This window comes from Protopterus annectens, chromosome 3.part0 (assembly GCF_019279795.1).
Source record: "Protopterus annectens isolate FY-2018-M chromosome 3.part0, PAN1.0, whole genome shotgun sequence".
Classification (NCBI taxonomy): domain Eukaryota; kingdom Metazoa; phylum Chordata; order Ceratodontiformes; family Protopteridae; genus Protopterus; species Protopterus annectens.
In genome coordinates this window covers 904,737,813-904,765,622 of record NC_056731.1, presented here as the reverse complement: position 1 = coordinate 904,765,622, position 27,810 = coordinate 904,737,813, and the positions used below count along the sequence as shown (strand labels likewise).

The following is a 27,810-nucleotide window of genomic DNA, read 5'->3' as shown; positions in this document are numbered from 1 at the left end:
CGTAAGCCACAAAACTATGGGCTAGGCTTGTAAATGCCCTCGGGCAGATAGCCTAGTATGAACCTATGAACCTATGAACCTATGATCTTCTGTGGCAGCCCCTAACGGGAACAGTTAAAAGAAGAAGAAGATGATTGATTTCCCTTCTCCAGTCTTAGCGTTTATTGTTTATGCTGCAGAATACTGTAATGGGTCAGCTATGCAAATGTGATTGTAGTTTATGGGTTTTGCTTTTGCATCTGTGGTACAGTTGTATGGGAGGACAGATTGACAGTGATGAGAAAATTTGCTGTAATCCTGTCCACTGCCTTACTGTGAGGATATTGCCATTTCTTGGTTTTTACTGTTATGGTAGAGTATCAGTTTATCTTTTACATTCATTGACTTTACTTTGATTTTTGTAGGTGACCATGTGTTACACAACTCTCTCTGGATCATTTATAGACTTGAAAGAGTAGCTCATTTTGTTGTTTTTTTCAGGACTCAAAACTACATTTCCAAGCCAAATTTCCTTGGTGTGTGGTAAAGTTATCAACTGTGATTAATAGCATGTACTCTGAATGAGCTGGCTGTTTTTACCCACTGTCATTTTTGGCAACATAAGCCACAATTAGTGACCTAATTAGAAAATGTTTTGCATGTAGCTGTCCTTCACTGACTTACCTCAGTCATGAAGTGTCTAATGAAGCAGATACAGGGAGAAATAATATAAGATTTCAGAAGAAGACAGACTTGTTTATTGATTTCATTTGTTAATCATGTTGAACCATATAAGTTGACTTGTCTGCAGGTCATTTTCAGGATTGATCCAGGCCGTAGGCTACTATACATTATAATAATCAAAAAAACACGACAAGTTTACAAAACATAAACACTGATTATACTTAATAGTGTGGTGAAGAGAGTTAGGAATATGATCTATTTGCATTTCTTGATTTACTGTTTACGTAGCTCTGAAACTTGAATGATAATATTAAAGAAATGGGGAGTAAAAAACAGAAATTAAAAGATTTTTAAAGAATTAAAGATTCACTTGTCTAGAAGAATGCATAGTGAATAATCATGTCAATTTATTTGGTGTATAATTTTTCAAACCAAAAACAATATAAAACCATAGCCAGTTGACAGTGACATTTCTCAAGATGGCACAACTCAAAACCTTTTTTAAATGATGACTTGACCCCTGTATCCCCACTTCCAAACATGGTGCTTACAATTATCAATAGCTGATGTACAAAAAATGGGGTCAAACTTAATGCCAGAAAGTACAGCATTGTAACATTTAATAAGCATCCCCTAGCTCCAATTTATAGTACAACACACCACTTGAAAATGAAAAGTTAGTGAGAGACCTAGGTACTAGGGAGGATAGCGCCCTCACATTTGACCATCATATTGCAAAGGTGGGTAGGAATTCCTTTTACCTTTCAGAGCTCATAGCAAAAGGTATTTCTTTCAGATCAAAAGTAGTCCACAACTTTGTACACTGCACTGAACAGGCCCACCTTTGAGTACAATGCTCCCTTTGGGATGTACCTTACTAAGTAAGACTGCAGGCTTTATTTGTATACTCATTGTCATGTAGACTCCATAGGGGCAATCTGTGCCTTGCTGCTGCTGTAAGGGATCCAGCAGTCCAGAAACTCTTTATACTTCCATAGAGCAACAGTCCAGCGAACACAAGTGCTAGAGATCTATATCTACTCCAATAAATAAGTAAGACGAGGAGGGATAGATTTGTCATGCAGCTCCTATCCCTTCTCTGGAACAAGCATCTTATCCAAGTTAAGCAGTGTGACAGACTGTCTGGCTTTAAAAAGGATTTAGACAACTGGATGGGTATTCTTAAATTCACCACTGGTGTGTCTGGCCTGGATCTTCTTGAAAAAGAAGGCAGGGCCTAAGGGTGTGTACTGGCTAGGTAGAAATAACCTTGTGAGTCAGTTGCCTTGTAACTCATATGATCCTATGAAAAGCTGGGTCTGTTATACAAAGTTAAACCTTATTTCAGTAAAAGTAGCAGGACAATCCTCAACGACTCCTATCTTTTTCCCATGCTCCTCACCAGTTTTCACCAACTGCCAGGCCACACAGAAGAGCAAACGTGATCAATAAAATAGCCAAATCTGCATTGCCATTAAGCATCTCTATTGGCTAGAGTGACCCCCACTAACTCACTCTGTGTCAACTGCAAATATCACACAATGCAGTGCATTATCCTGAGAGCTGTGTTAACTCTTAAATATGCCATTGGTATTCTCCAGGATAACATTACCAACTAGCCCTACCACCATAACAAGTGTACTTAAAGTTCTGTTGAACCACCTCAGCACTGAAACTGTAGCATTGTTTAAACAATCCTAAAATATAATATTCCTAATATGTATGAAGTATCTTTAGGAGCCTTTTGTACTACAATGTCTTACTATTATGCACAAATGTATAATGTCTTGTGCATTACTAATGTTTTGTTCTTTAACTTTGTGTGTATTGAGCTTTTCTCCCTAGGTGTCCACTCAAAAGGGGCCTCATGCCCAGTTGGACTTCCCTGTTAAACTTTCCTGTTAAACGAAAAAGAAAGTAAGTAAATAAAAAAAAAATAAAATAAATGAATGAATAATTCATAGGTTCATAGGTTCATAGGTTTATAGGTTTATACTAGGCTATCTGCCCCAAGGCATTTATAAGCCTAGCCCGAATTTTTGTGGCTTACGCCACCCCTTATATGAAAAAATACTGTACCCATTAGTTTGTTGTGCCTCTGTCCAGCAGTGACACAGAGATGATTCCCGGGGTAAACCTACGATCTCCCATCCACAGGTCAAGATTTCTCTTGAACAGAGCCAGCGAGGTGCTCTGCCTCACATGGACCTGGACTCTATTCCACAGCATAGGGAGTCTCTGAGTGATAAATCTATCCCTCCAGCACGTCCTATTTATATCCGTGCTAAGGTTTAAGTTGCTTGCTCTAGTGGTTTTGGTGGATTTGGATTTTTTGAGGTGGAGCATGTCCATTAATTCCGGGTTGGACATGGCCTTGTATGTCAGGCACATGTCACCTCTGAGCAGACGGTATGCGACTGAATAGAGCTGGAGTTTCTTCAATCTGGCAGCATATGACAGATTTTGGAGTCCCTTTATCCTTTTGGTGAGAAACTTTTGGGGTCTCTCCAATTGCTGCAGATGTCGGGCGAGATACATCCCGAATGGGGCATTGTACTTTCGATCATTGGTCTGATAAGTGAAGAGTACAGGGGAACAATGACCTCACTAGATCTGGATGTGAATCCCTTCATGATCAAGTGGGCAATGTAGAAGGTCTTTCTAACCACTTTAGCAACGTGAGTGTCAAAAGAAAGGCCACTGTCAACCTGGGTCCCCAGGTCCCTGATAACCTCTTCTGTGCTTAGTGGATTGCCACCTATATGGTAGCTTGGGGTTACCTTGTTTTTCCCGAAGGGTATGACTATACATTTTTTGGCATTTAACTTCAGGCCATGGCTCTGGCACCAGCTATCTGTTTCCGTGAGTCCCTTCTGAAGGATATCCGTGTCTGATGCACTTTCCACTATGGCGCCCAGTTTGCAGTCATCTGCAAACTTTGTCAGCCAAAGTCCTCCCATGTTGGCCTGTACTTCTGAGAAGTAGATGCCAAACAATAGGGGGCCAAGGACCGAGCCCTGTGGGACACCACTTGTGACCGGCTTGGAGTCTGACATAGCGCCAGCAACTCTAACCCTGTGGGTTCTGTCCTTAAGCCGTAAATAAACACTGTATTTAGCTTTTTGTATTGAAAAAGATGCTATCAGTACTCAAAAAATATATTGGATTTTGTTGTATTAGTTGCTTGTTTTTAAAAAATGACAGTATCAAATACTAAAGAAGTTATTTCAAATATATAAATGTAACATATTTTAAATGTTTACACATATTAAGGTGCACTTGGTAATGTCCAATGTGGAAAAATAATTTAGTTATTTGAGTCCCATTATTTACACATTAGTGTAATATACAGTAGTCAGAAGTCTTAACTTAGTTTAACAAGTAATGTGCAAGTCTTGATTTTTATTTATTTTTTTACCTTTTAAGCATTTATGTTTGTGGTTAAAACAAAGGAGCACCATGCACCCCAAAAGAAAGGGCAGTATAGTTGAGTAAGCCTTCTGAGATTGAAAAGGTTGTCTTTTGCCTGGCTTCATGTGGTAGATGGATATGATAGTATTTCTTTGCCCAGCTCTAATGTGGTCAAGAACTGTGACTTCTCAGACTTCCAAAAATGGCTGCACACTTGATTAGCTTTATTTCAGCTCTGCCAGTGTGAAAACAGAAAATGAGACATAGGAGCCAGTGATATTGTCAGCTTGGATAACAGTCATTTGCTAGTTAGTAAGTGCACTGTCTGGATGCCAGCAAAGAAGAAATCTAGACAACCTAAAAGAAAGTCAACCAGAAAAAGTGAAGAGAAATCCCTGGCTGGGAAGAATCCTGCAGCTTTTCAGCAAAAAGCGGTCTGAGCTTCAGGTTTTGTACAACAACTTCTAGTAATTTAGAGGAAAAAATAAATCAAATATACTCGGAGGGTGATTGAAAGCTTGAAGGAATATAGCAACTCAAATAACAAAAGACTGAAAACATAAAAGAAACTGTAACTAGAAATTCAGATGAACTGATAAAACTGCAAAAATTAGAGGTTGAATTAAAAAAAAAAAACTGAGTATAGGAAACGCACTTTATAGTCTCCCACCGTTCACAACTGTTCGAGGAGCTGATAGTTTTTGTAGAGGGTGGTACCCCTGCAGGTCATCCAATGGTATACTAAACACTCTCACTTTGACCTTTAACTCACTTTCCCCTTACTCCTTCCCATCTAGAAATTGTTTCCTTGCCTTTCATATCATAGGCTAAATTCATACCTGCAGAATCTAGACTATCACTGTGCTCGTAGACGCAGCCTTGTGGCAGAAGTGTGTAGCTCAGGACCCATCTGAGTTGGGGAATGCTGAAAAAGCCTCAGTTTGGGGATTTACATTAGTAGTTGTGCTAAATCTATTTAAATTTGCCCATATATAAGCCTTGCATGTGTGATCAATTTACAGGAGCTGCTCAAGGTTTGGCAACTTTAACCAGAGGTCTGAACTGCATATGCACTGAAATCCAAGGCATCCACTGAAAACAAATGGAAAATTAGTATATTTTAAGCCAGCACTATACTTTATTAACTGTATTTAATTGACTTACTGCTTCATTTTTGCTGTTTATGACTGCTTTTTACTTGGCACTTTGAAATTGTGTTTATTGCCTTGTGTAGCATAGGCTAGATTCAGACCTGCTGAATCTAGACTGTTTGGTATCACTGTGCTCTTAGACCAGTCATCTTGCATTAAGAGGGCCTCACTGCACCTTTGTGGCAGATGTGTATAGCACAGGACCCATCTGAGTTGGGGGGGGGTTGCTGAAGAAAGGCTCAGTTTGGGGATTTCCCATTGGTAGTTGTATTAACACTGTTTAAATTTACTTATGCCTTGTGTTTGTGCGGGTTTGCGCTCAGTTTACCGGAGCTGCTTAATGTTTGGCATCTTTAGCCAGAGGTCTAGAGTACTTCTGCACTGAAATCCAAGGCATCGACTGAAAAAAAAAGAAAAATAAGTATATTTAAACCAGCACTGTACTTTAACTGTATTTAATTGAATTGCTGTTTCATTTTTACTGTTTGTGACTAAGTCCAGCTAGCCCACTTCCTTCTCAAATGCCATATTCAGAAAAATCCTGCCACAATAGACGGGCAGTTTCCCATCATTTCTCCTGCCAGCTTGACTGATATGGGCATCTAAAGGTAATGCAGCAATTGCTTCATGTATACTGACAGCCATTTACTCCTAAAACAAACTAACAGCCTATATGAGAAATGCAAATACACTGTGGAATTGGAGTCAATTCTCTCATGTAAAAACAAGCTAGACATCAAACAGGTTGTCAGCACACAAGCGTCACCTCTCATGCAAACCTCACCTCTCTCACAAAATAAGGTCACAACACATAAACCCACATATGTGGAGGTACTCACTGAAAGCCTACCAAAAGAACAGAGGCCTCCCAAACACATATCACCGACACTCAACACTAAGCATAAAGAAACCACTACACATATCAACACATACACTCATGTCTCAACAGATAAGCCACTGAGGCAGAACCCATCAAATGTCCCCCTTACCACACTGGGCAAGGAGAAAGTCATGGTCAGCTCCCTATTATGTGTCAAGAGCTGAAAATCACGCATGCACTCAAGTCACTCAACAAGTACCGTCATGACTCTTTCATAGTCTGTGGTGGAATGAATGAATGACTTGAGATGGACCTCTCTGGACTATATGGAGAGAGACATTACAGAACTCTCTGATTATGGGTCCCAGACAGGTATGTCTCTAGCCCTAAGCAGTATCCTACCCTCACCCAGGATGATGCCACAATATAAACAAAAAATAATTGACTTCAACAATTGGCTCAACTTCTGGTGTCAGTCCAGGGGGATCCAGTATATGTCAGCCTGGGAAGATATGGTAGATAGACCTCACTACTTTGCTAGGATGGTCTTCACCTGTCTTTCCTAGGCTTTTGGATACTGACAAAGGCCCTTCACTCTCCCATAGTGCCTTTTTAGGTAATGTCAAAACAAATTTTCCAGTGTAACAAAATCTAATTGAGACAAACTCAGGGTTGTGCTGCTTAATGCTAGGAGTTTAAACATGAAGCTGCACTCCTTGGAAGTACTCATCACCTTGGAGGATGCTGACATCTGTACAGTTATCGAGACATGGTTCAAAGCCACTGAGAGCACTCCAACCATGCAAGGCTACAATGCCTTCCATGTGTTCAGACCTCAAAATGAGCATGAAGGAAGCAGAGGTGGAGGTGTATCCATCTTCATTAAAACCAGATACACTTCGAGATTGGTCAAACAGCATGACTCTCGAACTACTCTATGCCCAATTAACTATTGGGAAAGTACCATACCACATCATTGCTAGCTATAGATCCCCCACCATGAACCAGGATAAGCACACTGCTTACCTTGATTTACCTGAATCCCTTGCCATACAGTCCAACACCTTAGTCATGGGAGATTTCAACTATCGTTCCATAGACTGGGAACATACAGGAGCAAAAACATGCTCACCCAGAGGTTCCTGGACTTTAACACACATCCTCTGGAGCAGATAGGCTGCACCCCCACTAGAGGCTCTAATGTTCTGGACATAGTACTCACCAGCATGGGGGGGGGTTCACTGTACTTCCCCATCAGTATTGCCGTCCATGGTTAGTTCATACCACAAATCAGTCTGATTTGAAGTAACTGCTGGAACTGACACCCTCACAGGAACAAAAATTATAAAAAACTTCACCAAAGCTAACTGCATCCTACTAAGCGATGGTATAAAAATCTTCATACCACCCACAGTCACAGACATCAATGATCAACATGCAGAAATGTACGCAAATGATCTGCAGAAACACTTAAGTAACTGCATAAACTCTGCTATACCTGACTGGATCAAAACCAGGTCTCCTGTAAAAACAAGCCACAGTGGTGGACTTCAAGTATAAACAGATTATATAAGAAGAGGAAGAAACTGTTTTCCAGAAGCAAAAGGGATATCACTGTGCAAAGGAAGAGTTCCCAACTAAGCCTAAACAAGAAAAATCTGAAATCTTGTAAAGTCTTCTAAATCAAATTACAAAACTAAAATTGCATCCCTAGCCAAGAATAATCATAAGGCATTTTTTAACTACGTCCGAAGTCTAAAAGGGAATGCACAGCTGTGTGCTGAACTGGTTGTAGCTGGATCACTCATACTACACCAGTAGATATTGCCAACCTGCTGACAGATTTAGGGCAAACCTCACCCCCTATCCCCACCTACCATCCCAAAGCATACCTGACACCAGTCCCTCTTCCTTGTATCTCTAGAAAATAGGTAATCTCTGTGATCACCAAGGCCAAAAACACTGCCTCAGTGGGACCAGATAATATCCCAGGTTGTTTACTAAACAATCTAAAACAAGACCTAGTTGATGCACTTGGTGTTCTTCTTAATCCTAGCTTGAGAACTGGCTATGTTCCTGCAGAATGGAGAACAGCAACAGTAATCCCCCTACACAAAGGGGGGCCATCAGTTGTCCCTGGGAACTATAGACCCCATAAGACTAACCAGCCTCATCTGCAAGGCCATGGAATGAATCATCATGGACCTTATCAACAAAGAAGCCTTTTTCTCTGTTGAAACTTGGTTATCCAATGCCCAATTAATACTCAACCCAAACAAAACTAAACTACTCATCTTCCAACTCACCAAACATACTCAAAACAACTCTAACTTTAACATCACAGCAAAAGACAACAGCACTATATACCCAACTGAACACACCAAATTGCTAGGAGTGGAAATAGACAATAAACTAAAATTTGACATTCATATATCCATGACCATAAAAAAAGTCCACAAAAAACTAGGAGCGTTATACAGAAATAAGCATCTTCTCACCAAAGCAGCAAAGATTTCAGTAGCAAATTCCCACCTTATCTCCACCCTACTTTATGCCTCTCCAATATATACCAACTGAAGGCAATGCGATCTAAACAATCTAGAGACCTGCTACAACAAAATTGCCAAATTCGCCACAGGGGCATCCTACCGTAGTCACCACTGTCTCTCACTTGCTGAACTGGGCTGGCTTGAACTCCCTCACCTCCTTCAATGGTATCAACTCTCACTCGCCCACAAACTAGTAAATCATCCACTAAATGTCCCATCCCTCCAGAATCTACTCCAACCCTATCGCACCACCAGACCACTAAGATCCAGCAACAAAAATCACTTACAGATCACTAAAGCCAATACCTCTGTACCATCATGCACCCACTTCAAAACTTTACTAAAAGCGCACCTAAAAACATGCTGGCTATGCCCTTGCAACTCCCACTCTAATATCATCCACCCCATCCAACCACTACCTTTCTTTCCACTCCACTAACTACCTTGATTATAGCAAGCTCAGATGCTCATAAACCTACTGCTTATACAGCAGGAACTTCTTATTTTAACATTTGTTAATGTCTGTTATGTACTTCACAGATAAAGATTTTAGTTGTCTACTGATGTACTATGTTCTTCATCTGTAAATATGTTGTAAGTAATTGCTATGTAAATTGTTAATCGCTATGTAATCCAATGTAACTACTGTCTGTTTATTTTAACTGTGGAGCTTTTCTCCCCGGGCCTCCGCCGAAAATGGACCTACATCCAGTCGGACACTCCCGGTCAACAAATATAAATAAATAAATAAATAAATAAATAAATAAAGGACATCGGTGACCTCCAAACCCTGGGCCCAGTTCAGTTTGGGTTCATTTAGGGTAGATCATGCTTATTAAACCTGGTAGATTTCTTTGAGAATGTCACCAAAGCCATGGACAAAGATAAAACAGTGCACACAGCCTGTCTTGACCTTGCCAAGGCTTTCGACACAATTCCCCACTCTGGCATAATTGAGAAACTCTCCCAAATAGAGATTAACCCTTACATTACTAGATGGGTAGCCAGTTAGCTCACCAACAGAACACACTGTGTCAAAGCTGGTGATTCCACCTCCACTAGTAGACTTGTCACCAGTGGAGTACCACAGGGGTCTGTGCTGGGCCTCTTACTGTTTGGTATCTATTTCTCAGAAGTCCAGGTCAAAGTAAACAGTCTTTGGCTCACCAAGTTCACTGATGATTGCAAACTGGGAGCAATCACTGAGTCTCCCAATGATGTCAAAATATTACAAGAAGGGCTAACACAAACAAATGATTGATGCCAAAATCATATCCATGGTCTAAAACTAAATGCACAAAAATGCATTATCATTCCATTTGGCAAAATGGAATTCCTTACAAATTAAAATATTGACAGCACCCCCACTGATTTATAACCCAGTGGTGCAAGATTTGGGAACACAGGTTGATAACAATATGAACTTTAACCGCAAAGTTTCCACGGTAGTAAGGAAAGCCTTTTACATAGCATACCTCATAAGCAAGGGCATAGCATCCAGGTCATGAGATGTTATAACTCCACTGTACTTGACCCTCATCAGACCACTAATAGAGTATAATGTACCCTTTTGCATGTACTTCAGCAGACACCTGCAGCAGCTGGAGATACCACAGAGGTCTCTCACTAAGAAAATACAGGTACTGCAAACCAGGACCTATGTGGACAGACTGAAAGCCCTGTCACTTTACTCTGTATCTTATAGGCTGCTGAGAGGTGACTTGTGCCTGGCACATGAGGCAGTCTTCAACCCTGCCCTAATGGAAATGCTGCACATCCACAAGTCAAATAGTTCAAGAGTCACTTGCTCTAGGGATCTCACCCTAGCTTGTGACATTAACAAATCATGCTGGAGAGACAGATATGTCTCCCAGAGACTGCTGCTTCTCTGGAATAGACTCCCTGTTCACATACAACAGAGCTCCTCACTGACCCTATTCAAATGCAACCTAGATAATTGGATGGGAGACTGCAGATTTGCCCCTGGGGTGGCACCCATATCCCTCAGGGACAGGGTTAGCTGGTGTTCACCACAGACCTGCTCTGTTTATAAATTCATTCTGCGAACTACCCAAAAAAGTACAAATGGGGATACTTAGTATTAACATGGCTAGGCTCATAAAGGCTGTAGGGGCCACTAACCTAGTAACCTTTTAGGAACCTATGTGTGTGTAGCTAACCAAGAAGAGATGTTTTAGAAAATGGTGCAGTTAGAAGACAAAGCACTGGGAAAAAAACTTTCTGCTATACCAGTGGAACTGGAAGAAACTGGCTGTATTAATTTTATGAAAGCACAATTAAACTACTGGGCTAGTATTCCCCAGCAGGATTTGTTAATTTAAAGGGCACTCTGAGTGTATGCTCCAAACCTGGCTATAAGAATGCTGCCAAGATCTGTTTTAGTAATAATGCAGTCATACCAGCATAAAGAATTGGTCCTAACAAAATTGTGGCAGAAGGGGAGAGTAGTAAAACTTGGAGACAGGAGAGTGTTTGTGGAACATGATTATTTATCATACACCAGGCAGAAGAGGAACCATTTTACCCCAGTAATCTGGGAATGTTGAGAGGCAGGTGTGAGATTCAAGCTGCTGCATCCAGCTGTCTTCAGATTTTTTTTTCTGTTGGAGTAAAGACATTTTTGGATGCAGAACAGGCTAAAGAGGAAATTAAAAAGTTTATCCAACAAAAAGTGAGCCAGCAAACAAATGTGGGCAATACGTTTCATTCTTCTGACATATTTTGCCACTGAAACATTTCCTAGTGTTCCAAAGGAAATGCTTTATAGACTGAAAAAGGCATAGGAGTTGACTAGGAGAGTCAGGAGTACCTTGGACTTGAACCGGGGTCTGGTATTGGGAGATGGAGAGGAACAGGAAGAAGACCAGCAGTGCTGAAAGGAATGAGTAAATAGAAGACTGTAAAGCATCAATCACATTTGTGAAATATGCTTTGTAAAAAAAAGTGGCTGAGAAAGACTGGACTTTTGTTGACTTTGTTAAACTTACGAGCGGACTGTAAAGCATATACCTTATTTTATGTCATTAATGTTTAGAAGGACACTAAAGGGAAAAAAGAGTAACTGTAAGTAAAACAATTTTTGTTCTTATTAGAATGTGTATAAAACATTTTATGAATGTATGTTATATAGTAAATCACTTTTGTATAGAGTGTAGTCAGGGCTATTTTAAATGTGGCAGGGGGATTTTTCAGTGACTGTTGTGTGTGTTAGATATTAAAGTAAACAGTTTTTTTTTAGTTGCAAGTAATATAAGCTTTACAGTATAATGAAAAGAAAGGCTGGAGAAAAGTAAGTGTAAGTTACTGTACTGTGAAGCTGAGCTACTGGGGTAGGGGATGGAGTATAAAAATATACTGATTATATTATGTGTAGAAGTGAAACAGTTTATCTTATTTTTACAAGGATGGATATATAGAATAATGCCATTGTATTAAGCTATAAACAAGTGTTTTGGCAGAAGGTAGGCCTGACAAATAAGACAAAATGATGAAAGCCATGAAAAATGTTAAGTTTCTTGCATCTGCAAAGATATCAGCTTGTTTTTTTCCATTCGGAAATGTGTGCAACTGAATGCAGTTCTACATTCTGTTCTGAATGATACTGACAAAGATTCCTTTATGCATCTCCAGAGTTATTGTTTGTTTTACCTCTCACTGCTGACTGCTTTTACATGCAGATGAGCTGTCTGCAGTTGGTAGCTATTAATCTTGAGAGTTCTGAGCATTCCTTGCTAAAGGAAATGAAAAATCTGTAGTAGTTGACTTAATTTGATCTTCAACCTGTGAGTTATGGATCCGTAATGGATCCAACTTGGCTGCATATCCAGCATCTGATCCGAGCTAAAAGCGTCTCCCCTTATCCATAATACCCCCTGTCTCCTTCCTCATAAACGCACATTTAAAAGGAGGCACTTAGACTTTCCACCAGAGTCACTCACTGAAAACACCGATTTGGAGGAAGGGGAAGGTTCCCCCAATCACCCCACCCCGAGGATGTCTCCTTCGGAGACATAATGGAACTCCTCCACCAGAGGGGGGGGTGACCTGCCCAAAAACCTACCTTGGACGAATCGGTGTTCCTCAAGGCATAAGGCACAGGCCCATCTACTTCCCGGGTGTTCCCCCCAGCTGATTTCTTAGTGGATCTCATAACATCTCAGGCGTGGAAGGAACTGGACATGGTAGAGCCCATCCCAAAGCACCTGGACAAAGTTCTTAGCCCCCCTTCAGATAGGACGTACTGGACCAAAGGGTCTCTGGTTAATGTTATGGTGGTGACAGCTGCCACTAAGAGCTTGCTCAGGAGAGCTCGACGGTCCATCCTCCTGACCGAGAGTCAAGAGTGATGGATCGATTCAGGAAGTGGGTGAACGCTATGACCACTCTGAAATCAGCTGCTAACACCTCCATGTGTCTCCTCTCCCATGCTACCGAGGGAGCCACTAGGGCAGCCGGTACAGGTGTTGCCATCAGACAACAAGCCTGGCTCTGGCTCTGTCAGTTCTCGGCACCCTTTAAGGTGTCATTCACCAGTACCCCATATGATGGTTCTTCCCTGTTTGGGAAGCCGGTACGCAAGACTTTGGTCCAGAGTGAGAAGGATGGGAAGACACTGTCTGCCGTCGGGATCCACTTCTCCTCCCCTCAAAGATCCTTTTCTAGGAATCATCGAGGGGCGAAGAAGATGTGGTTCCAGAAGTCTCAGGCATTTTCCCGAGACACTCAGGACTCACATTCCCGTAGAGGCAGAGGGGGTTATGATAGATGCTGCCCTAGAGACAGAGGGGGTCTGAGAAATTACAGGTCTCGAAAACCATTCTTGGACAAACCCACACAGCAGCCCTGAAGGGCTGCCTGACTGCTCATCTCTGGATGCATACGGGGGCCGGTTATTGCTACACCCAATGGAATGGAAGTCCATAACAGATCATTGGGTGTTGCAGGTCATATTCATAGGCTATTCAGTCCTGTTCCTCGAACCACCCCTACCACTAAAATACCTCCCGGACGTCCCACCCATGCAAAGGGAGGAAGCAGCACTAGAAATAGGAAAGCTGCTAAGAAGAGTCATCCAAGAAAAGCTGCTAAGAAAATGAGTTGTCCAACCTGTCCCCCTCGACCACTCCAGATTAGGCATTTATTCCGAGTTCTTTCTAGTGCCAAAGAAAACGGGGGATATAAGACCCATTTTGGATCTATCCACCTTGAACCTCTCAGTGGCCAAGGCAAAATTCCAGATAGTCACACTTCAGTCCATCCTGCCCTTCCTGCAGCGAACGATTGGATGTGCTCGATTGACCTCCAGGATGCGTACTATCATATCAAGATGGACAGGCACTCTTGGAGGCTCCTCTGCTTCTGGCTAGGAGCCAGTCACTATCAGTTTAGAAACCTTCCCTTTGGTCTCACCACAGTCCCCAGGGTGTTCACCAAAGTAATGGCAGTAGTAGCGGCTCAACCGAGGCTTCGGGATATTCAGGTTTTCCCTTACCTGGATGACTGACTCCTCACTTCCCTTTCCAAGCATCAACTTTGTCAAGTCAGGAATTACTTCCTTCTACTAGCACAGAGGTTGGCATCACCATCAATCTCAGCAAGTCATCGCTGATCCAAGTTCAAGTCTTAGACTTCATTGGGGCTTGATTAGAAACTATCCTGACAAAAATTTTCCTTACTCCAGACAAGATGCACAGCCTGAAGCTGCATGTTCTTTATGTCCTACAAACTCAATCTCTGACAGCAGAAGCGGTACTGCCGGTGTTGGGGTTTATGGCGGCCACTATCTACCTGCTACCCTTAGCACACCTTCACATGCGGATTCTTCAGTGGACTTTGTCAGTTCAGTGGTCCTTGTTAGATCTGTCATTGACTCATCCTGTTCGAATCTTCCAAGTGTGAAGGGACTCTCTTCGGTGGTGGATTCATTCCAGGACCTAATCCAGGGATGTCCCTTTCTCCCGTCATTCCCCAAGGCTACGGTGACTATGGATGCCTCCCAGCTAGGGTGTGGGGGGGGGGCCTGCTTGGGAAGGACAATTCAAGGCACATGGTCCCCATCCAAGACCAGTTTGCCTATCAGCGTCCTGGAGATGAGGGCAGTGCTTCTTGTGTTGCAGGCTCTTCATGCCCATCTTCCTCTAGGCATGTTTGCTGTCCAGACAGACATTTCAGTGGTCTGGTACATCAGCAAACATGGGGGAACCAGATCTTACCCCCTTTGTTGCAAAGCCATGAGAGTGTGGGAATAGGTGATCTCCACCAGCCATTGTCTGGTGGCAAGGCACATTCTGGGGTGGTGCAACATTCTAGCAGACAGGCTCAGCAGATCTATCCTAATGCCTTACAAGTGGTCTCTGAATCCTTCAGTGGCAGAACAGATCTTTCAAAAGTGGGGTTAGCCTTGCTGTGATCTATTTGCATCTCCTTCCAACGTGAAATGCAGCGGGTTCTTAGCTCTGAACCTCCCTTAGGGGGATGCCCCCAGAGATGCTCTGATTGCTTGGCCTCCCTGTCTTCTGTATGCTTATCCTCCTCTGCCCTTGATACCAATATTTCTTCAGAAAGCTTGCAGGCTGGGGAGCTTCGTGAATCTCATTGCCCCATTCTGGCCTAGCCAAGTCTGGTTTCCCTGTCTATGACCTCATCTATTAGCTCCATTATGGATGTTGGATCCAGTTCTGGATCTCATTTCTCATTCCTCAGGGATTTCCCATCCAGACCTGGACAGCCTGAAGCTCACAGCTTGGCTGCTCCAGTTCCCATGATTATTAGAACACCTGGTTTATCTTCTCCCATTAAAAGCATTCTGGTGGCGGCTCATAAGTCTTCCTCCAGGAGGGTATATGTAGCAAGTGGAAATGTTTTTCTGTATGGGCTTTGCAGCATTCATTGAATCCCTTTACTGCTCCAGTTTCTGCAGTGTTGGAATTTTTGTCGGGGATTTTTCAACAAGACGCCAGCTCGTCTAACTGGCTGCAATTTCTAATTTTCATGTGGGGGGAAATATGACTTCATTGCCTTCTTCTAAACTTTGTAAGACCTTCCTTAAGGGTAACTTTCTTGTGAGACCCCCAGTGAAGGATCCTACGCCTCCATGGGACCTTATATTAGTGCTTCAGGCTTTAGTCTTGCCCCTCTTTGAACCTGCAGCTTTGGTAGATTTACAGTTTCTGTCTTGGAAGACTGCCTTTTTAGTTGCCATTACTTCAGCCAGGAGACTGTCAGAACTTCAACACTATCGATCGAGATTCCTTATATGACTTTTCATAGGGATAGTGTCTCTTTGCATACTAATCTGTTTTATCTTCCCATGGTAGCATCAGAAGCCAATATTAATCAGATGATCAATCTCCCAGTCTTCTTTCCAAATTTTCAAAATAAGGGCGAATATAAATTACATTTGTTGGATGTGCATAGACAATACCGATTCTATTTGCACAGGACAAAAGCCTTTCGTAAATCTGACTCAGAAGATGCCCATGAGGGTGAAAGCGCTTAATCAGTAACGGTTGTGGTAAACACTTTTTCATTTTTATTTTTGGACAATAAAGGTTCTGTGATTTTATCTGGTTTGTTGCCTTTAGGGCCTTTCTGCTTACTAGTATTTTACTATTTTGGAGCTACTCCCACAGTATGTAGATGGATTGCGGATACTGTACTGTGTTGTACTTTTAAAGGGAGTGGATGCTTTAGTCCTGAGAATGTCCTCCTTTGGTGGAGATACCTAGTAACTATGAACCTATCAGTTTGCCATCCATTCACTATTGAAATATTACTAGCTTGGCAACAGGCACTTTACTTGTATATGAAACAATGAAATATAAAGTTGTTTTCTAGCAGCAACCTTTTCATTAGTTACAGATCTCTTTAATGTGGAATTATTTAGATGACTTTTACTTCTGCAGAGATTGTACATATTTACTGATACTGGTGGATTGTAGAAGTTTGAGTAGACTTTTATAATGGAAATGTTCTGAATTTGGGCAGTTTTGTCATTATTGGTTCATGCATTTTGTTTCATTGTTTACTGGAAAAATGTTCAAAATAATACATTTTAAATGCACTGTATTATACAAGGATTGTAATTTAATACAGTCAGGAAGGTGTATCAAAGTACACATGTATGTTTCGTGTGCAAGGGGCCTATGATTTGAAACAGCCCAAAGGTAATCTTTATTCACCACTGGCCAGATGCATTTTCTTTGGATGTGGGTTTCAATGCTGTTTCAAAAAATGTGAGTTTCAAGGGCACAGAAGTTTTAATGCTATGTCTATTTTCATTGTGAGACTGTATTGCTTTGTTTAGCAGATGTCTGTTAGTGTTTGTGCTATAAAATATAAAATAAAATCCAAATAATCATTGTAGACGTAAAGCAGTAGCAAATTACAGTGTTTATGGTACATGGGGCGAAATAGCCAAGTAATGTGACATTAGAATGGCTAAAGGGGGACTCTGGGGCCATATTTTGATTGTCTGTTTTTCATTTTGCATTTGAAAGTCAGTATCTCTCAGTTCCACCGGAGTGTGAGGGGTTACATAATCATATATGCAAATTTTATGTTAATCAGTATACAGATTTGTAGCTATTTTCATGGGCCTTTGTACAGATTTTTGATGTTTCCAGGTTGAGAGGTATGATAGCCAGTGACCTTCTTCTTAAGGCTACAAGTTTTCCTGAAAGCAATATGCACTTTTTTCACATCTGGGAAGGAGAATAGAGATCAGAAAAGAACAGACAGCAGTCAGTGTAAGTAGGAGCATGCCTTGGCATAGGTAATATTAATTTTAGGTTAGGTAATGCCTGTGGGTGCAGCTATAAATTTAGGCAAGTTGTTCCTATTTAGAGGGATAAACTTCATTTTGTTAAGATGGACATAGTTTTGTGTGTTTGATGCAAGTTAATACAGGATGGAGTGTTCTGAAAATGTTTTTATAGTTTCTTTTTTTTTTGGGGGGGTTCATTAAAATAAAAAGTCTTGAACAATGTGAAATATATTTAAATGAAGATGAGAAGAACCAACTGCATAAAAGATCAGTCTGCCAAGTATCAGTGTACGACAGAAGTTGGAAATACACATTCAAAAACTGTCATGTATAATAGGTAGGAGCAATAGCTTTTTATCAAAATGGCTTTAATATCCATATTGATTTGGAATGTAAATGGTCTCATACATATAGACAGAAAGGAAAGAGTACTGAATTTTATTAAGAAATGCAGAGTGCAGATGTCAGTGCTGCAAGAGATGCATTTAAAAAGAAATGAGCATATGAATTTTACAAAGAGAGGATTTCAGGATTGATATTCAGCAGAATATCAGGGACAAAGGAAAAGGGGCTTAATAATACTGATTGCTAGAGGGGCTCCAGTAGTGATAGACGAGGAAAAATACAGTAGTAGCAAGGGGCCTTTGGCAAGGAAGGAAGATTATGTTGGATGCATTTATTGAGATTCCATCAAAAACTGCTGTTATGGAGCTTAAGAAAAGTTTGAGAGAAATAGTCTGCTTTCAGCAATTAATATTACTTATAGATGGCGACTGGAACTTGATTTGCAATAGTGAGGATGTATCAGGGGGACTTAGAAGGGAAAGTATAACAAAAGAGAGAGTAGATGTTTGGAGAAGTGTTTGAAAATATTTGGTAAGGAAGACATGAGCTCAGTAGTAGGAACACAGGCAGAAGTTCCATATTATTCCTCAAGGTACAGTGACTGGATAGAAATTAAATTTACAGGAAAATGTGCATTTGATTGAAAGCTGCGGCACACATCTAATAACTTTTTGGGATCATGCATCATAAAAAAAACAATAAAAATGCAGGGTAATGAAGTAAAAATGAGACATTGACACTTTCCCACCTACATGTTAAGAAGAGAAGAATTTAAGGAATAGGTTGTTGAGATTATTCAAAAGTTAAGGGAAATAGACATTTCTTCAGAAGTGATAGTGAGTGGGATAAAATTAAAATTGAGTTTAAAATAGGATAGAAATAAAAGAAAAAGAAATATGGTTATAAAGTAATAGGAATTATTCAGTGGGGCTGACAAATGTTAAAGTATTACATAGTAAGGGGAATCTCACAGAACAAAAAGAGGAGTAACTAAGAGAAAATAAGGGAGTGTTTGGATAATGTGCATCAGTTTAGAAAGACTGCTCTCAAGAAACTAATGTTTGATAACTCCAGAGCGCAAAACCTTTAGCAGAATGACTTGGGCAACAGAAAGTAGAAAGGGTTGTCATCAAACTTAGGGAGTCTGTAACAAGAAAAATAACCTGAGATTCTGTAGTGGTATTAGAGATATTTTGAAACTTTTATGAAAATTTGTATAAAGCAGAGAAATATGGAAATCAGGAAAGAACACAAATGGAAATATTTATGAAAGACTTAATTATGCCAAGGTTGGAGGTAGATGAGGCTCAACAAGTAACAGTCAAGATTGGAGGAGATGAGATAAAAACAGTGCTGTATAATTCAACCTGCAGGGAAGTCTCCAGTAACAGATATTATTCCTGTGGAAGTTTGGAAGTTAGCAGAGAAGAAAGTGATAATGATCTGGGAGAGTTTGTTTATCAGTATTTTAACAGGAGGGGAAGCACCAACATCTTGGTAGAAAGCTGTGGTGGCTATGTTACCTAAAGATGGTAAATACCCATCAGATTCAGCTTCATATAGACCCATTTCCATTTTAAACCATGATTATAAAGTGTTGATGTCTGTACTAGCTAAGAGAATGGCAAAGGTTTTACCAAAATTCCAAAATTCATAGATATGGATCAGTGTGTTTTTATGGTGAGGAGACAAACATTTGACAACATTAATAGAACAATGATAATCCAGAGGGGGGCAGAATATAAGAAAATACTGCTTTTGGTGGTGGATCTTGATGCAGAGAAAGCATTCTGCGGAGTAAGCTGGGATTTTATGAGTAGGGTAATGGAATCATTTGCATTCCCTGATAAAATAATAAGGTTATGAGGACATGTGAAGGGTCAGGGATAAGAATAAAAGCTTGGCGGGTTCCTCTCTGATAAGTTTTTTAAATAGAGGAACTGGGCAGGGTTGGCCTCTTTCTCATTTATTTGCTTTTTATTTAATCAGGGTAGAGCACTGATCCACATGAAATGTTTTCAGCCTCATCTTAGGAGCATAAACTGATAGTGTATATATTAATCTTTGTAATGTTAAGAATTAAATCAATTAGTTTTGCCATGATAGTGAATTTAAACGGCAGTTGTGATTATATTTTTATTCTTCAATAATAGGTTGAGAATGGAGCCAGATGTGGAACAGCTGTGTTTTCTTTGTATGTCACTGACCCAGTGCTGCAAAATGCTGCTCACCACGTCCCTCGGGTCCTACAGGTTGTTGTTACTTCATCCTGCATTCTTGGTGCTGATGTGGTGGATGCTGTCAGGAATGCATTGCCCTGCGTTATCTTCTTCAGAGATGCTGTAAAGGAAACGGGTAAGGTCTCTGTGATTTGGGCATGGAGCTATACTATGGTTTAGCAAATTCAGTAACCAGAAAAGTTCTCCCAGAATACTTGATTACCATCCAGGATGCAAGTGCTTCTGAAATCATGGTAATCCTAATAGATGAGGCTGCTAGCTGGTTTCAAAGGTATAAAAAACATAAACTGTGGCCAAAGAAATAAGTTAATACATTGCAAAAGGGATACAATTATAGTGCTACAACCGTGTTTTAAGTTATAATAATGATATTTGTATACCTAACAATAGTGTTAATATATTATACACATTTGATGACATGTTTTGAATTCTCTTCCAACCCAAATTTAGACAGAGGTCTGACTTGGCACAATCACCATCATCATCATCACAAGGAAGCATGAAAAAGCATTCCGCATTATGATTTTGATTGAGATAGTCCCAAATGTGTAACAGTAAAGTAAAGGATTGTTACAGTATTTGTACGTTAGCTACTTATTTACAGAGAAGTACAGTTAAGTAGAAATTAGGTTTATATGTAGATAGTGGTAGGTTTACCCACAGGTGTTTTTGTCTCATTGCAAGGATAAAGTCTGAGATGTCGCCTCACAGTAAGATGCTGTCCGGTTCAATTCTCAGCTAGAGCGTCTTCTGCGTGGAGACATACGTGAATGGGCGTACCAGGCCTGGCAAGCCGGTAAGTAAAAATCAACTGCCAATCATTAGCAGACCGGAGTTCCGCTGTGGCGACCCCTAACTGGGAAAAGCCGAAAGACACAAACAAGGATAAAGTCTGAGAAATAGACAGTCTTGTCATGAGTAAACCTCTATTATAGACACACATACATGGTATTTTTGCTGTTATTGAATGTTATTTAAAAAAATAAATGCCTTACTTTACCTGCTATTTAAATGTAGATAGTCTATCATAAAATGTTCTTCTTTTCCACATTATGTGCATTTAGATGTACAGTCAGTTTTGCTCAACCACCTTTTCTACTGCTGAATGATTCTTCTTAGGACATTCATTAATTAAATTTTCCCAAAGCACAAAAAATTATGTTTTAGGTTGATTCCAGTAATGCAGCTTTCCTTTATTTCCATTAATCATGTTTAGTATGTGACAGATGTTATTACTTTTAGTGCACAAAGACAGGCAATCCTACCGTTCACTAGCTCATATTCCTGTTGTCCATTATTTTACAGATTATAACCATAAAATCACATTTTTCATTTAGATATATCAGTCTTATGTGTTTCATTTGTTTGGAACTGACTGCTTAGCTTCATTTTGATTTACAAACTATAGTTACTCTCCAGGTACTGTTTCCAAAACGTATTTCCTTTCTTACCATGAAAATCCTTGACAGTGCAGTGGAAACCACCAACTCCATTTCTTATGTTACATTCAAAAGGGACACAGACAGTACGTAAATTATTGAACAAACGTCCTGAACCTTGAAAACGCAGTGGTTTCACAATACAATTTTAGATAAAACATCTATCAATTTTGACTCTGTTTTTGTTTTAAAATGTGCCACAGGCCACTTAGAAAGAAAAAAACAAATAAAATAAAAACAAACAACAGGGCATCTTACTGCTGACTTAGTTTGCTGAACTACAGCAGCTTATGTCCTTGAATGCTGTGAAGGCAAAAACTCTTTCTGTTTATCCACAGTGTTTGAAGTTCCCTTGCCTTGCTTCTGCAAACCTCCAATTTCTCTTCTTCCTTCTGTCAGCCAAGTCCTTCTTTGCATGTGTACATCCTTTGAACCCTCTGCATTATCAGTCTGTGGGAGAATTCAGTCTATCACATGACCCTACATAGTCACATACTCCTCTTCTAGCTCCGGCTCCTCAAACCTCCTCATAACCTGCATAGTTTCCAAACTCCTCTTCACTGTAACTCTGTAATTAATATTTCCTCTTGCTATTGTGACTCAGCAGCTATTTTCACCAAATTATCCATACTATCATATAAACTTTGCTGCTCACAAGCTTCCCTTCCACTATGTAGGAGTCTTCTCCTTCAGGTCTCCACACAAGAAGCACTCTTATAGCACCACAAGTCAAAAAGAGTATGGAGACTTCCTTGGTGCCCTGGCCGAATTTCCCCTAGTCAGGATGAATACTGCCTGAGTTCTTCCCTAAAGTGGAAGTAAACTGATCAACAAAAATATAAAGGCAAATATAAAGAATGTACTTTTTTTTTTTTCTAGTTTGTCAAGTATATATTTTGTAAGCTACCCTCTCCCTCATTTTCAGACCATGCTGCAGAAAAGATGCATTTCTGTTGATTTTAAAGCAGTTCTGTGACCCTCACTATCCATCTGTTGGACATGTGGTATAAAGATGAGCTGACTCTTCAGTGTTTGCTTTCTTCTTTAAACACTTTTATTGAATTATCACTTGTGACATAGTCAAACTTAAATTTATATAAATGTAGTCAAACCACATTAACAAGTTTACATTTACAAATGTTATAGGATCTATAACAGTATATGCAATGTGTAATCTAAGCAACATTATATAAATTATTAATTTCCTGCCTTCTCTTAAACCTAATTCCTCCTCCAAAACATTTTTTCTCCATGCATTGTTACTACAGTTTCCATTTTTTCTTTGTAATTTATTCCTACCATTTTCTAAAGATTGTACTTCCTCTTCTTTAGGCTCGGTTACCATATTCACTACTTCAAGTATTGTTTGTTTAGATTTTGATTTCCATTTTCTAGTAAATGCTTTTTTTGGCAGCCACCAGAATTAAACTTAACAAGGCCTTACTGTTTGTAGGCAATTCAGATCCTGTATCACAGCTCAAGAAAATTTTAGCTGCATTTATTTGCTCACCCAGTATTCTTGAAAGAGTACTCTGTAGGGAATTTTTAAAGTCTGCCAACTCATTGTACTCTCAGAACATAAGTTCCAGTTACCCTTTATCCTCTCCATCACACCTCCAACATTTGCCATCTACCTGAGGAAAAATTCTTTGGAGTCTGCTTGAGGTATAAATGTATTTATGCAAACACTTCCAGGCAAAAATCCTAAATTTTCTAGATTTTGTTGTATGTTTGGGAGCCGTACATTCAGCTTGGCAAGCTAAGAACTTGGTTATATTCAACTGGACGTATAGGAGAATTTAAGTACCTTTTTATGCACTTTTTCTTTTAAAAAATACAGTATTTAAATTGATTTAAACTGTGTATGAAGGAGTGTTGAAGGAATTTTTAACTGGTTATTCTGCTCTTCAGTAACTTGAACTAAAAGCTAGTGTTGGCTGAATTTTGTTATTTGCTAGTAATTACAGGTGTGGGGGTAGCCACATTCAGTGATTTCCTGTCCTTGCATATTTAAACTGGTGCATGTGAAATAATTCCTGCTTTAAAACTTCAGCTTGGCAAGCTAAGAACTTGGTTATATTCAACTGGACGATAAGAGAATTTAAGTACCTTCTATGCACTTTTACTTTTAAAAAATACAGTATTTAAATTGATTTAAACTGTGTATGAAGGAGTATTGAAGGAATTTTTAACTGGTTATTCTGCTCTTCAGTAACTTGAACTAAAAGCTAGTGTTGGCTGAATTTTGTTATTTGCTAGTAATTACAGGTGTGGGGTAGCCACATTCAGTGATTTCCTGTCCTTGCATATTTAAACTGGTGCATGTGAAATAATTCCTGCTTTAAAACTTCAGCTTGGCAAGCTAAGAACTTGGTTATATTCAACTGGACGATAAGAGAATTTAAGTACCTTTTATGCACTTTTTCTTTTAAAAAATACAGTATTTAAATTGATTTAAACTGTGTATGAAGGAGTGTTGAAGGAATTTTTAACTGGTTATTCTGCTCTTCAGTAACTTGAACTAAAAGCTAGTGTTGGCTGAATTTTGTTATTTGCTAGTAATTACAGGTGTGGGGTAGCCACATTCAGTGATTTCCTGTCCTTGCATATTTAAACTGGTGCATGTGAAATAATTCCTGCTTTAAAACTTCAGCTTGGCAAGCTAAGAACTTGGTTATATTCAACTGGACGATAAGAGAATTTAAGTACCTTTTATGCACTTTTTCTTTTAAAAATACAGTATTTAAATTGATTTAAACTGTGTATGAAGGAGTGTTGAAGGAATTTTAACTGGTTATTCTGCTCTTCAGTAACTTGAACTAAAAGCTAGTGTTGGCTGAATTTTGTTATTTGCTAGTAATTACAGGTGTGGGGTAGCCACATTCAGTGATTTCCTGTCCTTGCATATTTAAACTGGTGCATGTGAAATAATTCCTGCTTTAAAACTTCAGCTTGGCAAGCTAAGAACTTGGTTATATTCAGCTGGACGATAAGAGAATTTAAGTACCTTTTATGCACTTTTCTTTTAAAAATACAGTATTTAAATTGATTTAAACTGTGTATGAAGGAGTGTTGAAGGAATTTTTAACTGGTTATTCTGCTCTTCAGTAACTTGAACTAAAAGCTAGTGTTGGCTGAATTTTGTTATTTGCTAGTAATTACAGGTGTGGGGTAGCCACATTCAGTGATTTCCTGTCCTTGCATATTTAAACTGGTGCATGTGAAATAATTCCTGCTTTAAAACTTCAGCTTGGCAAGCTAAGAACTTGGTTATATTCAACTGGACGATAAGAGAATTTAAGTACCTTTTATGCACTTTTTTTTAAAAATACAGTATTTAAATTGATTTAAACTGTGTATGAAGGAGTGTTGAAGGAATTTTTAACTGGTTATTCTGCTCTTCAGTAACTTGAACTAAAAGCTAGTGTTGGCTGAATTTTGTTATTTGCTAGTAATTACAGGTGTGGGGTAGCCACATTCAGTGATTTCCTGTCCTTGCATATTTAAACTGGTGCATGTGAAATAATTCCTGCTTTAAAACTTCAGCTTGGCAAGCTAAGAACTTGGTTATATTCAACTGGACGATAAGAGAATTTAAGTACCTTTTATGCACTTTTCTTTTAAAAAATACAGTATTTAAATTGATTTAAACTGTGTATGAAGGAGTGTTGAAGGAATTTTTAACTGGTTATTCTGCTCTTCAGTAACTTGAACTAAAAGCTAGTGTTGGCTGAATTTTGTTATTTGCTAGTAATTACAGGTGTGGGGTAGCCACATTCAGTGATTTCCTGTCCTTGCATATTTAAACTGGTGCATGTGAAATAATTCCTGCTTTAAAACTTCAGCTTGGCAAGCTAAGAACTTGGTTATATTCAACTGGACGATAAGAGAATTTAAGTACCTTTTATGCACTTTTTCTTTTAAAAATACAGTATTTAAATTGATTTAAACTGTGTATGAAGGAGTGTTGAAGGAATTTTTAACTGGTTATTCTGCTCTTCAGTAACTTGAACTAAAAGCTAGTGTTGGCTGAATTTTGTTATTTGCTAGTAATTACAGGTGTGGGGTAGCCACATTCAGTGATTTCCTGTCCTTGCATATTTAAACTGGTGCATGTGAAATAATTCCTGCTTTAAAACTTCAGCTTGGCAAGCTAAGAACTTGGTTATATTCAACTGGATAAGAGAATTTAAGTACCTTTTATGCACTTTTTCTTTTAAAAATACAGTATTTAAATTGATTTAAACTGTGTATGAAGGAGTGTTGAAGGAATTTTAACTGGTTATTCTGCTCTTCAGTTATTCCCACCCACCCGCCTTTGTTTTTTTTTGGTGTTAATCTTAGTGGCATTGAAACTGCCCGCCCTCAGCCTGCCTCTGGGCCCATCTCATTTGCTCACTCAACTGAGTGCAGTGAGATCATATTCTGATTTCAGGCACTCCTACTGTGTACAAAGAGAGCATCTGGGAAATAGAAAAAAAAAAATTAAGCTTATTTCCTGCCTTTCTTGTTAAGTGGTACAGACTATTTGTAGGCTTCTGAGCCCCTAGCCCTTCTGTGTTTGAGGGAAGCCTTCTAGCTTGTTTTTTTTTTCTTATAACTAGCCAGTTTTCTAGTTTCAGCACTCAAATCTGTTTCTTTGATCTCAGCACTTGTTCAGAAATTTCATCTGCTTTTACTGTACTTGTGTTTTTACCTACTTTTTACTTTTGCATCATCTTAAAATACTCAATTGTATTTATTACTGCTTGGTGTAACTCATTCTAAGCCTTTTGGTTTAAACACTTGGGCTTCGGACCAGTTAGTTGTTTTGCACTGAGAGGTTTGTGGTCTGCACTGTTGTGGCAGAACAGGTAGCTTACATCCTTCTAGGTTGAGAACTGCTGATTGAGGGCTCAGTGTCTGTTATTCTAAAAGTGTATTAATTCTGGTTTAAGCACTTGGGCTTTCAAGCCAGTTATTTTACATTAAGAGGGTTCGTGGTCTGCACTCTTGTGGGAGGAGAGGCTGGACTCTGCCCTTCTGAGCTGGGAATTTCTGGTTAAAGGCTTATAGTGCATGCATATCTGAACTGTTTCTACTGAAGTTGGTGCCTTGTTTGCTGTGGCATAGACTGGATTCGGGCCTGCTGGATCTAGCTTTGTTTGTGTAACTTGAGCACTAATCCAGACATTCTCTAAAGTATTCAATGGTATTTATTACTGCTTGGTTGTAACTTGATTAAAGTGTAGCTATCATTCAAGTCTTTTGGATTAAGCACTTGGGCTTCAGACCAGTTGTTTTACATTAGGAAGGTTTGTGGCAAGCACTGAGGTGGCAGGACAGGTAGCTTTCATCCTTCTAAGTTGGGAACTGCTGATTGAGAGCCCAGTGTCCAAGTGTATTAGTTCTGGTTTAGGCACTTGGGCTTCAGGCCAGTTATTTTACATTAAGAAGGTTCGTGGACTGCACTCTTGTGGGAGAAGAGGCTGGACTCTGCCCTTCTGAGCTGGGAATTTTCTGATTAAAGGTTTATAGTGCCTGAATATTTGAACTGTATCTTACTGAAATTGGTTCACCTTGTTTGCTCTAGCATAGACTAGATCCAGGCCTACTGAATCTAGCTTTGTTTATATACTTGTTTGTTTGCTTGTTATTTCCCTGGAAGCTAATTCACCTAATACGCAACTTCTCAGCTTCTGTGGATCACTAGTGATATCTGCATTGCTTACTGTACTTATTTCATTGTTTCAGTTCAAAGAAAGTTACTGTTTGTCGTTTTTACATTTAGTTACTTGTATCACATTGCACTCAAGTTACCTGGCACTTGCTCACTAAAGCAATTATATAAGTCAGCACTAAAAATTAAAAGCACTACACCCTCACTCCCCACTGGCCCTTGTTTTCCAATATTATTCTAGCATGTCCAAAGGTCAGTTGTCAATCTCCTCTCCGGTCCAGCTGGTGAATCTGGGAATCTTGAGGCAATGTTATAACTGCCTCATGTACACAGACAACCCTCTCCTCCTCCCACATAACACAAATACTTGAGATGCAGCTATTTAGCCAAACTGGAGGCTGAGCTCTCTCAACTCAGGACTGGCAAGACCAGACAGGAGGAGAAGGCAACTACACACACCACAAAACCAGCCTCACATAATGCTACCACTCCACTGAATCAAACACATAAACACACAAAGACATACTGAGGCTCTGAGTAAAATTTACCTAAACAGCAGAGGCCTCCAAAGCAGACACCCAAACAACTGCTACCTCAAGACACCCCACAAGCAACACATAAACCACAAAAGCAGTGTGCAAAGCAGTCACAGCCCTTAAGGCCAAATACAACACCAAACATACTTGTCATAGGTGACTCCATAGTCAGACACACTGACGTCCCACTCACCAGGCTGAACAAGGAGAGG

General features: G+C 39.7%; 1 protein-coding gene across 1 annotated transcript in view; it reads left to right on the top strand.

Annotated features, from left to right (window-relative positions):
• The window catches only part of SPIDR (scaffold protein involved in DNA repair), a 1,727,376-nt gene that overhangs the window by 1,399,826 nt on the left and 299,740 nt on the right, over positions 1-27,810 (top strand). The window contains exon 7 of the mRNA XM_044065230.1: positions 19,878-20,079. Within this exon, the coding sequence (XP_043921165.1) occupies positions 19,878-20,079 (202 nt within the window). The remainder of the gene's footprint in view (positions 1-19,877; positions 20,080-27,810) is intronic.